The sequence below is a fragment of the Hemitrygon akajei genome, chromosome 4 (genome assembly GCF_048418815.1).
Source record: "Hemitrygon akajei chromosome 4, sHemAka1.3, whole genome shotgun sequence".
Lineage (NCBI taxonomy): Eukaryota > Metazoa > Chordata > Chondrichthyes > Myliobatiformes > Dasyatidae > Hemitrygon > Hemitrygon akajei.
In genome coordinates this window covers 166,487,655-166,499,781 of record NC_133127.1, presented here as the reverse complement: position 1 = coordinate 166,499,781, position 12,127 = coordinate 166,487,655, and the positions used below count along the sequence as shown (strand labels likewise).

Sequence of the window (12,127 nt, the reverse complement as noted above, 5' to 3'; positions counted from 1 at the left end):
TCTCTGTTCCTTCAATCCTGAAGTCGTGCCCGCTTGCCCTGAAACTCCCCTACCAAGGAAAATAACTTTGCCATATCTAATCTGTGCAGGCCTTCTAACATTCAGAATGTTTGTATGAGATCACCCCTCATTCTCCTGAACTCCAGTGAACGCAACCCAGATGTTCCTCATACAGTAACCCTTTCATTCCTGGAATCATTCTTGTGAATCTTCTCTGAACCCTTTCCAATGTCAGTATATCCTTTCCATAATAAGGACACTAAAACTGCACACAATACTCCAAGTGTGGTCTTACGAGTGCCTTATAGAGACTCAACATCACATCCCTGCTCTTACATTCTATACCTCTAGAAATGAATGCTAACATTGCATTCTCCTTCTTAAGCACCAACTCAACCTGGAACTTAACCTTTAGGGTATCCTGCACAAGGACTCCGAAGTCCCTTTGCATCTCTGTATTTTGAATTCTCCCCATCTAAATAATAATCTGCCCATTTATTTCTTCCACCAAAGTGCATGACCATACACTTTCTGAAGTTGTATTTCATTTGCCACTTCTTTGCCCATTCCCCTCAACTATCTAATTCTCTCTACAGGCTCTCTGTTTCCTCAACACTCCTCCGCCTAACTTTGTATTTAGCCACAAATCCATTAATCTCATAGTCCAAATCACTGACATACATCATAAAAAGCAGCAGTCCCAACACTGACCCCTGTGGAACTCCACTGGTAAGTGGCAGCCAGCCAGAATAGGATCCCTTTATTCCCACTCTCTGTGTTCTGCCAATCAGCCAATGCTCCACACATGCTAGTAACTCCCCTGTAATTCCATGGGATCTTATCTTGCTAAGCAGCCTTAGGTGCTGCACCTAGTCAAAGACCTTCTGAAAATCCAACTACACCACATCTACTGCATCTCCTTTGTCTAACCTGTTTGTAATTTCCTCAAAAAATCACAGTAGGTTAGTCAGGCAGGATTTTCTTTTCAGGAAACCATGCTGGCTTTGGCCTATCTTGTCATGTGCCTCCAGGTATTCCGTAATCTCATCCCTAACAATCAATTCCAACAGCTTCCCAACCACTGATGTCAGGCTCACAGGTCTATAGTTTTCTTTCTGCTGCCTTCCACCCTTCTTAAATAGCGGAGTAACATTTGAAATCTTCCAGTCATCTGGTACAATGCCAGAAACTATTGGTTCTTAAAAGGTCATTGTTAATGCCTCCGTAATCTCTCCAGCTACTTCCTTCAGAACGCAAGGGTGCATTCCATCAGGTCCAGGAGATTTATCCACCCTCAGACAATTTAAGCTTCCTTCCTGAGCAACTTCTGTGTCATAATTTGCACTGCAAATACTTCACTTCCCTGACATTCTTGGATGTCCAGTATACTGTAGATGTCTTCTACTGTGAAGCCTGATGCAAAATAAGCATTCAGTTCCTCTGCCATCTCTGTGTCCCTCATTACAATATCTCCAGTGTCATTTTCTTTTGGTCCTACATCTACCCTCAACTCTCTTCTACTCTTTAAATACTTAAAAAACCTTCTGGAATCTTCTTTGATATTAGTTGCCAGCTTCTTTTCATAATCCATCTTTTCCTTCCTAATAATCTTAGTTTCCTTCTGTAAGTTTTTAAAAGCTTCCAAATCCTCTATCCTCCCACAAGCTTTGGTTTTCTTGTATGTCATCTCTTTTGCTTTTACTTTGGCTCTGACTTCACTTGTCAGCCATGGTAGTGTCCTTCTTTCATTTGAAAATTTCTTCTTATTTGGAATATATCTGTCTTGCACTTCCCTCATTTTTTGCAGAAACTCCAGCTATTGCTACTCTGCTGTCCTTCCTGCTAGTGTCTCTTTCCAGTCAACCTTGGCCAGTTCCCTTCTCAAGCCATTGTAATTTCCTTTATTCCACTGAAATACCAACACATTGGAACTTAGTTTCTGAAAAGCAGGCAAGAATATAAGGAGAGAGAGGGAAATAGGAATGGGTAACAGAGAAGGTGGAGGGGAATTACCCAAAGTCCAAGAAATTGATGTTCATGTCATCAGGATGCAGGCTACCTGGACGGAACATAAGGTGTTGCTCCTCCAACCTGAGTTTGGGCTCATCATGACAGTAGAAGAAGCCCTGGATGAACATGTCAGAAGGGAAATGGGAAGTGGAATTAAAATAGATAGCCACTGGGAGATCCTGCTTTTACTGGCAGACAGAGCATAGATGCTCAGTGAAGTGGTCTCCCAATCTATGTCAAGTCATACCAATACACAATAGGTCACACCGGGAGCACCGGAAACAATAGATGATACTGACAGACTCATAGGCCACCTGGAATGACTGTTTGGGACCCTGAATAGAGGTGAGGGAGGAGCTGTAGGGGCATATGTAGCACTTGCTCCACTTGCAAGGATAAGTGCCAGGAGGAAGATCAGTGGGGAGGGGTGAATGGACAAGGGAGTCGCGTAGGGAGCGATTCCTGTGGAAAGCAGAAAATGGGAGGTAGGGCAAGATGTGCTTAATGATGGGATTCCATTGGAGATGGCGGAAATTACAGAGAATTATATGCTGGACATGGAGGCCAGTGGCTTGGTAGGTGAGGACACGAGGAACCCTATCCCTGGTAGGGTGGTGTGGGGGGGGGGGGGGGGTAGGGTGCGGACAGACGTGCACGAAATGGAAGAGATGCAGTTGAAGGCAGCGTTAATGGTGGAGGAAGGGAAGCCCCTTTCTTTGAAGGAGGAGGACATCTCCTTCGTTTTGGAATGAGCAGAAGTGGTGGAGACGAAGGAATTGAGAGAAGAGGATGCCCCTTTCCTCCATCACCATTGCTGCCTCAACCTCTTACTGCATGCATAATCTGGTTTTTTTCTGCACATTGGGTATTTGACAATTTTTTAAATGTCTTTTGTTGGTTTTCTATGTTTTCTGGCTGCCTGTTAGAAGACGAATCCCAGGGTTATATATAGTGTCCATAATTTGATAATAAATGCACTTTGAATTTTTAAACTTTGAAGTTACAGAGAATGATGTGCTGGATATGGAGGCTTGTGGGGTGGTAGGTCAGGACAAGGGGAATCCTATCCCTATAATGATGGTGGGAAGATAAGGTGGCATGTTACCTGTGTTACGCCTGTGCCCCCTCCTTTTTGAGAATCGCAAGATCGCTATTAATTCAGGTCAGGAGACCCAGGAAATGAGAGAGAGAGAGACATTTGGAATGTTTTGGCCCCTCGGCGATACAAAGCTACGGGAAATGGCCATTGTCTCTTGGAGACGGAATTGTGTATTGAGTACGGTGCTATTTATTTGAAGCCCTCAAGGAATGACCAAAAGTGGGCTGGTTAAGGGAAGGCATCCCTCCACCCTGATTGACATCTGAGACCCTGTGAGTCAGGATAAAAGAGGGTCTGGGGGAACAGCCCCTTGAAACGCACCAGAAGACACGCTAGAAATCCTGTAACAGCGTAATAGCGAAAGCCGGTGGAAAGTCCACGTGCGTCCTTTTCCATTTGCCTCGGAATTGGTGGGCCTTGCCACGGAAGAACGGCTTTAGCTAACACAAAGGAGAAATCAGCCCCAACGACTCTCGAAGGATTGACATCATAAAAGGAATGGGCAAGTTTTAAACTCTCTCTCTTGACTCCAACCAAAGGCTGCAGCCTGCAGCTTGAATGAACTTGAGTGACTTTTATATTTCCATCGGACAATACATTATCCTCTAGACAACGATAGAGCTATTTCTTATTGATTATTATTATATCCGCGCTTTTAGATTTAGTATTGATGACGTATATTATCTGTATGTTTGCATCAATGTTATTTTTGTGTATTTTTATCAATAAATACTGTTAAAAATAGTACCATCAGACTTCAACGGACCTCTCTATCTTTGCTGGTAAGTGACCCAGTTACGGGATACGTAACACCTGCAAGTCTGAAAGGGTCATTTATTGCATCCAGTGTTCCTGCATGAGTGAGTCTGACGCACATTGTGTAACTGCTTTGTCAAACACCTTTGCTCAGTATGGCGCAAAAAGGCAGGATCACATGATGGCAACCATTTCAATCCAACTTCTAATTCTGACATGTCTCTCTATTGCATCTTCTACTCTCACGATAAGGCCAAATTGACGTTGGAAAAACAATACCTCATATTTTGTCTGGGTAGACTTCAAACTGATGACATGAACATCAATTTGTCTAATTTTCAGTAATTTTTATTTCAAATTCTGATTGCCCATTCACCTCCTCTCATCACCTACTATCTATCACCTCCTCCTTCACTTTCTTCCATCGTCCACTATTCTCTCCTATTAACTTCCTTCTTCTTCAGCCCTTTACCTTTCCCACCTACACCCTCCCAGCTTTGTGCTTCATCTCACTTCCTACACCTACCCACCCACCTACTGTCTCACATGGCCTCACCTATCACCTGCCAACTTGTACAGCTTCCCTTCTTACTTTGGCTTCTGCCATCTTACTTTACAGTCCTGATGAAGAGTCTCAGCCCAAGAAGGCGACTCTTTATTACGCTCCATAGATGCTGCCTGACTTGCAGAGTTCGCCCAGCATTTTATGTGTGTTGTTCTAGTTTAAATGTTTCTTTATCCACAAACATGTCTCTCTGTATAAATACAGGTTTCAGAGATACCACTAGGAGGAGCTTTTTTTGGAAATTAGGTCCTGCTTCAGAAAAGCAGAAAGATGATTGTTTCCTTGAAAGTAACTAGAAATTGTTATTAGAATATAGATCACTCAGTTCCCAAATGTATATAAAGAGATGAACATCGATCTTAATAGAATTTAAGGATTTTGTTGAATTGTTACAATCAATACATTTTTATCTTGCAGCATTGACCAAACTATTGTGCATTTCAAGAATTTCATCTGTTTCTCATCCAGTAATATATTTTGAATAATTACAGTGCAGATTACATCACAAGCAGAGCAGTTGTCCTACAAGCCATGATGCATCTGTACAGGGTGTTTTTATGGTGAATTACTAGAAACTGGTGAAAGACATTGGTGACTTGCCAAATTTCTTTTGTCTTCTGAGTAAGAAAAGACTCGATTGAGCTTCATTGGCCATGTTGTCAACATGGTTGGACCAGGACAGGCTACTGGTGTTGCTCAATCCTAGGAGCTTGGTGCTCTCGACTCTCTAATCAACATCTTGTTGTGCTCAGACATGACTGTCCTGGCTAGTCCCTGCTCACCCAGCTTGGAACACCTGGGTTATCCTCTTTGATACATAGTACTCAACAGTAGCTGATAAAGTTCATGACAGTGGTGACATAACCATCAAGGATAGCTCCTGCTATTTTGAACTTAGACCAGTCCATCATACATCAACAGGGAACACCAGCCCAGGTCACACTCTCTTCTTGCTGCTGCCATCAGAAAAAATTACAAGTGCCTCAAGACTCACACCAACAACAGTTATTACCCCACAACCATCAGGCTCTTGAACCAGAGGGGATAACTTCACTCACTCCATCACTGAACTGTTCTTACAACCTATGGAGTCACTTTTAAGGACCCTTCATCTCATGCTCTCGATATTTTTTGCTTATCATTCTATCTATCCATCTATTTATTTATTTATTCATTCATTCTTCTTTTTTTCTCCTTTTTGTATTTACACAGATTGTTGACTTTGCACATTGGTTGTTTATCCATCCTGCTGGGTGCAGTCCATAAGACACAGGAGCAGGATTAGGCCATTCAGCCCATCGAGTCTGCTCTGCCATTACATCATAGCTGATCCCAGATCCCACTCAACCCCAAACATCTGCCTTCTCACCATATCCTTTGATGCCCTGACCAATCAAGAAACGATCAAATTCCGCCTTAAATATACCCACTGAGTTGGCCTCCACCGGAGTCTGTGGCAGAGCATTCCACAGATTCACTACTCCCTGGCTAAAAAAAATCCTCCTTACCTCTATTCTAAAAGGTCACCCCTCAATTTTGAGGCTATGCCCTCTACTTCTGGATACTCCCACCATAGGAAACATCCGCTCTACATCTACCCTATCTAGTCCTTTCAACAACAGGTAGATTTAAATGAGATCCCCAGCATTCTTCTAAATTCCAGTGAGTACACACCCAAAGCTGCCAAATGCTCCTCATATGTTAACCACTTCATTCCCGGATTCATCCTCCTGAACCTCCTCTGGACTCTCTCCAATGACAACACCATAAAGGACCCAAAACTGTTGATAATACTCCAAGTGAAGCTTGATTAGTGTCTTATGCCATTGATGCTATGGTGTCTCTTGTATTTACTATGAATGCCCAAAAGAAAATGAATCTCAAGGTTGCATATGGTGACATTTATGCTCCTTGATAATAAAATTAAACTTTGAACTTTTGAACTATCTGAACAGTATGCTAAACAAGCCTCTCATCGTACCTCAGTACATGTAACAATTACAAACCAATTTACCATTACAGCAGTATAGATTATAAATAACAAACTAACACAAATTTACTGTGGAATAAAAAGATACAAGGTCAAACCAGATTAAGGAATTTAATACAATAAATGCCATATACCCAAATTTACTGGAAACCATAAATACCGATAAAAGTTTCACCACTTTAATTTGTTTGAAATTTACATTTATCAATTGCAATGCTGCAGTTTCTGGTCAAGGACATTTTTCTTTTGTCATAAAATACTAAAATATAATTGTTTTAAATCATCTAATAGCAAACCCAAAGATCACAAAATAAAAGTTTAAATTAATTACCACATCACGAAAGACAACAGCCCGCAAACGATTAATGTCCACATCTTGCAGTAATCGATCAGGATCTTTAATTGGAGAAAGGTTGCCAGTGACACTTTCGACTGCAGTCTGAAAAAAATGTGAACATCTTATTTAAAAACAGTTGGCAAATATTGTTTTCTCACTAGACACGCAAGAGACTGTGAATGCATTAACTTGGAGCAAAAAAATACACTGCTGGAGCAATTCAGCAGATTGAGCAGCATCCGAGGAGGCAAAGGAAGCTAAAGTTTTGAATTGAGGCCCTGCATCAAGACTGAGAGTTTATTGGGGAGAAACCCAGAATAAAGAGGTGAGAGGGATGGGATGTACCAGGAGCTGGTGGGCAATAAGTGGAACAGGTGAGAATGCTGAGCATTTGGAGCACAGAGGTCAAGCATGGAATACAGTGACAGAGGTAGAGACATATTAGGAGAGAGAAAAAAAGATGGATCCAGTGGGTAGAGGGGAACGTGGAGGTAGAGGCAGAGGCTGAAAGTTGTTAATTGAAATGCAAAAGGCTGCAGATGCTGAAATTTGATAAGGAATGATGGTGATAGGTGAAACATAAAGTGGGAATAATTTGCAAATGAAACTCATTAAAGAGATAGGAGATCTACTTGTGAGGAATGAGGTGGTAGAGGGGGACAATGGGTGGACCAGAGAGAACCAAGAGGAGGCAGTATCCCTGAAAGTGGAAAATTCAATGTTTGTACCATTGGATTGTAGAGTACCCAGATGGAAGATAAGGTGTTATTCTTCTCATTTAGGCCCCACAGTGGAAGTTTAGGATGGAGGCCAATGTGGAAATGGGCAGGATAGTTGAAATGGCACCCAACTGAGATGGCCATTGCAGACTGAGATTAGGTGTTCCACCAAATCGTCACCTGGTCGTCACATGGTCCTGCCTATGTATAGGAGACTAATTGACAGCAAAGTCTGTGGGCAAAGTTGGCAGAAGCATGTGAATCTTTCCTTGAACTGGCAAGGCTGTTTACATTCCTGGATGGTGGTGAGGGATGAGGCAGAGGGACAGAAGTTGCACTTCCTATGGTTGCAAGGGAAAAGTGCTGGTGAATAGGGATGGGTGGGTGTACAGGGATAAGCAAACCTGGGAATCACGGAAAGAGCAGACCCTATAGCAAATGTAAAAAGGTGAGAAGGGGAAGATGCGACTGATGGTGGAATGCCTTTGCACCTGGCAGAAGCTACGAAGGGTGTTTACTGCATGCAGAGTTTGGTAGGGTAAAATGCCAGGATGAAGGAAACTCAATCTCTTTTATTTCTTAGGAAGGAGCAAGGTGAGAGCAGTAATCTGGGAAATTGAGTAATTGCAACCGTTTTCAAACTTCTGAGGATGACACTAAGCAAGTATTTTTGGCAAACCTGGTCCTGGTGCAAACATTCGCTAATATTAATCAAGTATCATAAATTACGGTAGTCGTATTTCCAATGTTGAGGTCAACAGAATTAACTCTAATGGAAAACAGAGCTCAGTTAAGTGGGTCATTATCACATTGGCAATCAACTATTTACAATCTTCATTAATATATGGATAAAGGGACCAAACTGACTGAAGTTAGCTGATGATTTAAAGGTAAGTAAATTAGCAATATGAATGCAAGATATAAAGTGCCTACAAAGGATTATAGATAGGATAGGTGAGAGGGTTTTGAAGTTGCCAGAATGACTTTATGAAGAAAATGGGAGATTAACAACTTTAAAAGGAAGTTATTCAATAGAGTGAGGCTACAAAATAGAATTACCAATACCAAGAACCCCACTATCCAACTGTCATATATAAAACACAATCAAAAGTGTGAAGAAATTCCCTTTACAATTGGATAAGCAAAGCTCCAATAAAACTCAGGGTTGATATCATTCGTGAAAGAGTAATCCACTTCAAGAAGTGTAGACAATGGGAGGAGTACACAAAGTATCAGACAACCCATGCTCTTCAGTGAATTCTATATTGGACTCATCAACCATCTCAGAACACTCAAAAGTGGAGAGTGAGCAAGTCACCCTCAACCCTTTAAAGTTAGAGCTAACTCGGAGAAATGTTGATATATCGTGTTCAGAAATTGCCTATTGTTTAATCTGATAAGAAAGTAATGCTGAGTACAGGAAAGAGTATGCTTTAAAGAATTGGAAGGGGGATGATGTAAAATGTGAAGAGATTGTTGATCTGCCACATGCACATTTTAAAATTTAATAATGTGGTGCAATTTTTAGACCACGTTACCTGACTCTATATCAAAAATCACAAGTCATCTTTTTGAAACTAAATGAAGTATAAATTATGATGTGATACCTTGGATGTATTAGATCCAGTTACACTTTGAAGATTTTCTTGAATCTTATTGTTAGCTAGTGAAGTTTTAGACACCCTGTCCCTTTGTCTCTGTCGACATTCAAGACAATTTCTGACAGCAACACAGCAAACTGTAAGATAGAAAACATTAAAACAGTAATTTTTCTACTAACTTAATTTTAATTTATAATTCTAAAATAAACAGAATACAGAAAAAAACATATTGCTTACTGTGCTGTGCACTAATGCTACCAAAGTTTCAACAGTTGCAAAGAGAAAGATTCCAAATGTTAACCAAAAGTGAATTGCATTGATATCAGGAAGGGGGACAGTGCACATGCTCCTGTCTACATCAATGGTGTTGAGGTTGAGAGGACTGAGACCTTCAAGTTCCTGGAAATGAACATCACCAATAGCCTGTTCTGGTTCAACCACATACATGCCACAGCCAAGAATGCTCACTAATGCCTCTAGTTCCTCAGGAGGCTAATAAAATTTGCCACATGCCCATCAACACTTATCTATTTTTACTAACACACCATGTAAAGTGTCCTATCAGGATAGTATGGCAACCTATTTCCTAATTGGTGTGGCAACTGCTCTGCATGTGACCACAAGAACTGCAAAGAATTATGGACATAACACTATAGACTCTATCTTTATTTCTTGCAGCTTCTGTAAAACAGCCAGCAGACTCAAAGTCAAAATTCAAAGTACATTTATTATAAAAATATGTATGCTTTATACAACCTTGAAATTTGTCTCCTTACAGGCAGTCACAAAACAAAGAAACCCATAGAACACATTTTTAAAGACTGTCAGATACCTAATGGGCAGAAAAAAAAAGTGAACCACAGCAGATTCAGGAGCCCATTAGTTGCAGACCATAACCTCAGTTCAGTGGAGACATGAGTCAACCTTGCAGAGCTGTGTGCTGAACTGGCCCATTCCCCTCCTCTGGCCCCACCACCCTGACCTTTTCAAACTAGATTCTCTTTTCTGCCTTCTTCTATTGGGCAGAAGATGCAAAAGGTTGAAAACAGGTACCACCAGGATCAAGGGCAGCTTCTGTCCTCCTGTAGTAAGACTATTAAATGGTTTCCTAGTATGATAAGATGGAATCTTGATCTCACAATCTATATGACCTTGCATTTTATTGTTCACCTACACTGCACTTTCTCTGTAGCCATTGACATTATTCTTTATTGTTATTGCTTTACCTTGTCCTACCTCAGAGCACTGTGCAATGATTTGATCTGTATAAACAGTATGCAAGTGTAACGAAAATATTTTTAAATTTGATTGTGATTTTTTTCTGATTCATCCGAGGTATTCGCAAATATATTCGTAAACAAAGGAGTCACTTTATACATGTTAAACCACAAGAAATCACTTTATAAAAATTATATAAAACATGCAATCTAGAAAGAAAAACAAATGTTTAATGAGGTAGAAATACAGAAAACAAACTAGTACTTATCACTAAATAAGCTGATCTGCAAAATGTCAGGGGAAACCACAAATCCGACAAACTGTCACACACTCTCTCTTTCTCTCGATGTGCTTGTCACTTTTGAAGAGAAGATGCCCCCACGCACAAAACACAAAGGGTTTTTATACCCTTCAAAACCCCTTAGGCTAGTACTTTCCCATCATAAGATACAATTTGGTAACTGTTCATGCACAACGATCTCACATTCTCTAGACAAACATGTATTCATCATTATCTACTTTCAAGACTGTAGACTTGAACTCAAAGCATTCCCACTTCTAGATTAACACCATCTTGTCTTACAAACATCAAATTTACTTCAGCATATACCAAGGAGGAACCAAATGCAACTCTTTTCTTCCTGCAAGGCAAGCTTTTCATTGTATCTCAGAACATGTGACAATCAATGTACAGAATCTGGGAAGTAATGACTGGTGCAACATTCAGTTTTTAAATATCTGTTTCCAGAGTATTCATGGTCAGCAAGAATTATGCTGCACTAAGTGCTAGACACAGTGCAAGTGTGGAATGACTCACAGTCATTTCCATCTTTGAGCAACAGCCAATCAGCATTCGGGATTGATTAGCAAAACCATATTAAAGGAAGGCAAGTGCAAGCTGATTGGCCATCATTGGAGTTGTCAGAGTTATAGTGAAGAATTTTTTAGGCTTTAGCTCTTCAAGATTTCAGTGAGGGGAGTCTTCAGTGAGAGAAGGCAAAGGAATTGTAGGTAGAGTTTTCTCCCCCCACCCCTCCTGCAGTTTATTGTTCTTTCTTTCTATTTGCACCTTTGAAACAGTAGAGATGCCAGACGAGATTCTGGGATGTGGAAAGGCAGGGAGACCTCCAGTATCCCTGGTGAATGCACCTGCAAGAAGTGCACCCAGCTGCAGCTTTTAACACTCTGCATTAAGGAGATGGAGCTGGAACTGCATGAACTCCCGATCATTCGGGAGGCTAAGCGGGTGATAGATAGGACATAAAGAGAGGTAGTTACAGCCAAGCAGATGCAGGGCACAGGGAACTAGATGACAGTCAGGAAGGGAAAAGGGGTTAAACAGCCAGTGCAGAGAACCCTTGTGGCCAACCCCCTCAACAACAGATATACCACTGTGAATACTGTTGGGGGATGATGTGGCAGAGTAAAGTCACAGTGGTCAGGTTAATGACAGTGAGTCTGACTCTGTGACTCAAAACTGAAAGGGGAAGAACAGGCAAGATGAAGTGTTAAGAGATTCATTAGTTAAGGGAACAGAAAGGAGGTTCTGTGGACAAGAACGAGATTCCCGGATGTTATATTGCCTCCGAGGTGCTAAGGTCTGGGATATTTTGTATTGAGTTCTCAGCATTTTTAAGTGGGAGGGTGAACAGCCAGACGCCATGGTCCATGTAGGTACCAATGTCTTAGGTAGGGAGAGTGACGAGATTCTGCAAAGCGAGTTCAGGGAGTTAGGTGCTAAGTTCAAGGGCAGAACCTCCAGGGTTGTGATCTCAGGATTGCTACCAATGCCACCAGCTAGTGAGGACAAAAATAGGAAGATTATACAGTTT

The 12,127-nt window shown here is 41.2% G+C and overlaps 1 protein-coding gene and 1 long non-coding RNA gene across 5 annotated transcripts in view; one reads left to right on the top strand and one right to left on the bottom strand.

The window, feature by feature from the left end:
• Positions 1–12,127, bottom strand: part of nbeaa (neurobeachin a) — a 772,475-nt gene that overhangs the window by 470,353 nt on the left and 289,995 nt on the right. For all 4 annotated transcript variants that reach the window (XM_073043888.1, XM_073043887.1, XM_073043884.1 and 1 more), the window contains 2 exons: positions 9,084–9,214; positions 6,752–6,859 (listed from right to left, as the gene is read on the bottom strand). In XM_073043888.1, coding sequence (XP_072899989.1) covers positions 6,752–6,859; positions 9,084–9,214 — 239 coding nt within the window. The remainder of the gene's footprint in view (positions 1–6,751; positions 6,860–9,083; positions 9,215–12,127) is intronic.
• The window catches only part of LOC140726904 (uncharacterized), a 284,399-nt gene that overhangs the window by 74,935 nt on the left and 197,337 nt on the right, over positions 1–12,127 (top strand). The window lies entirely within an intron of this gene.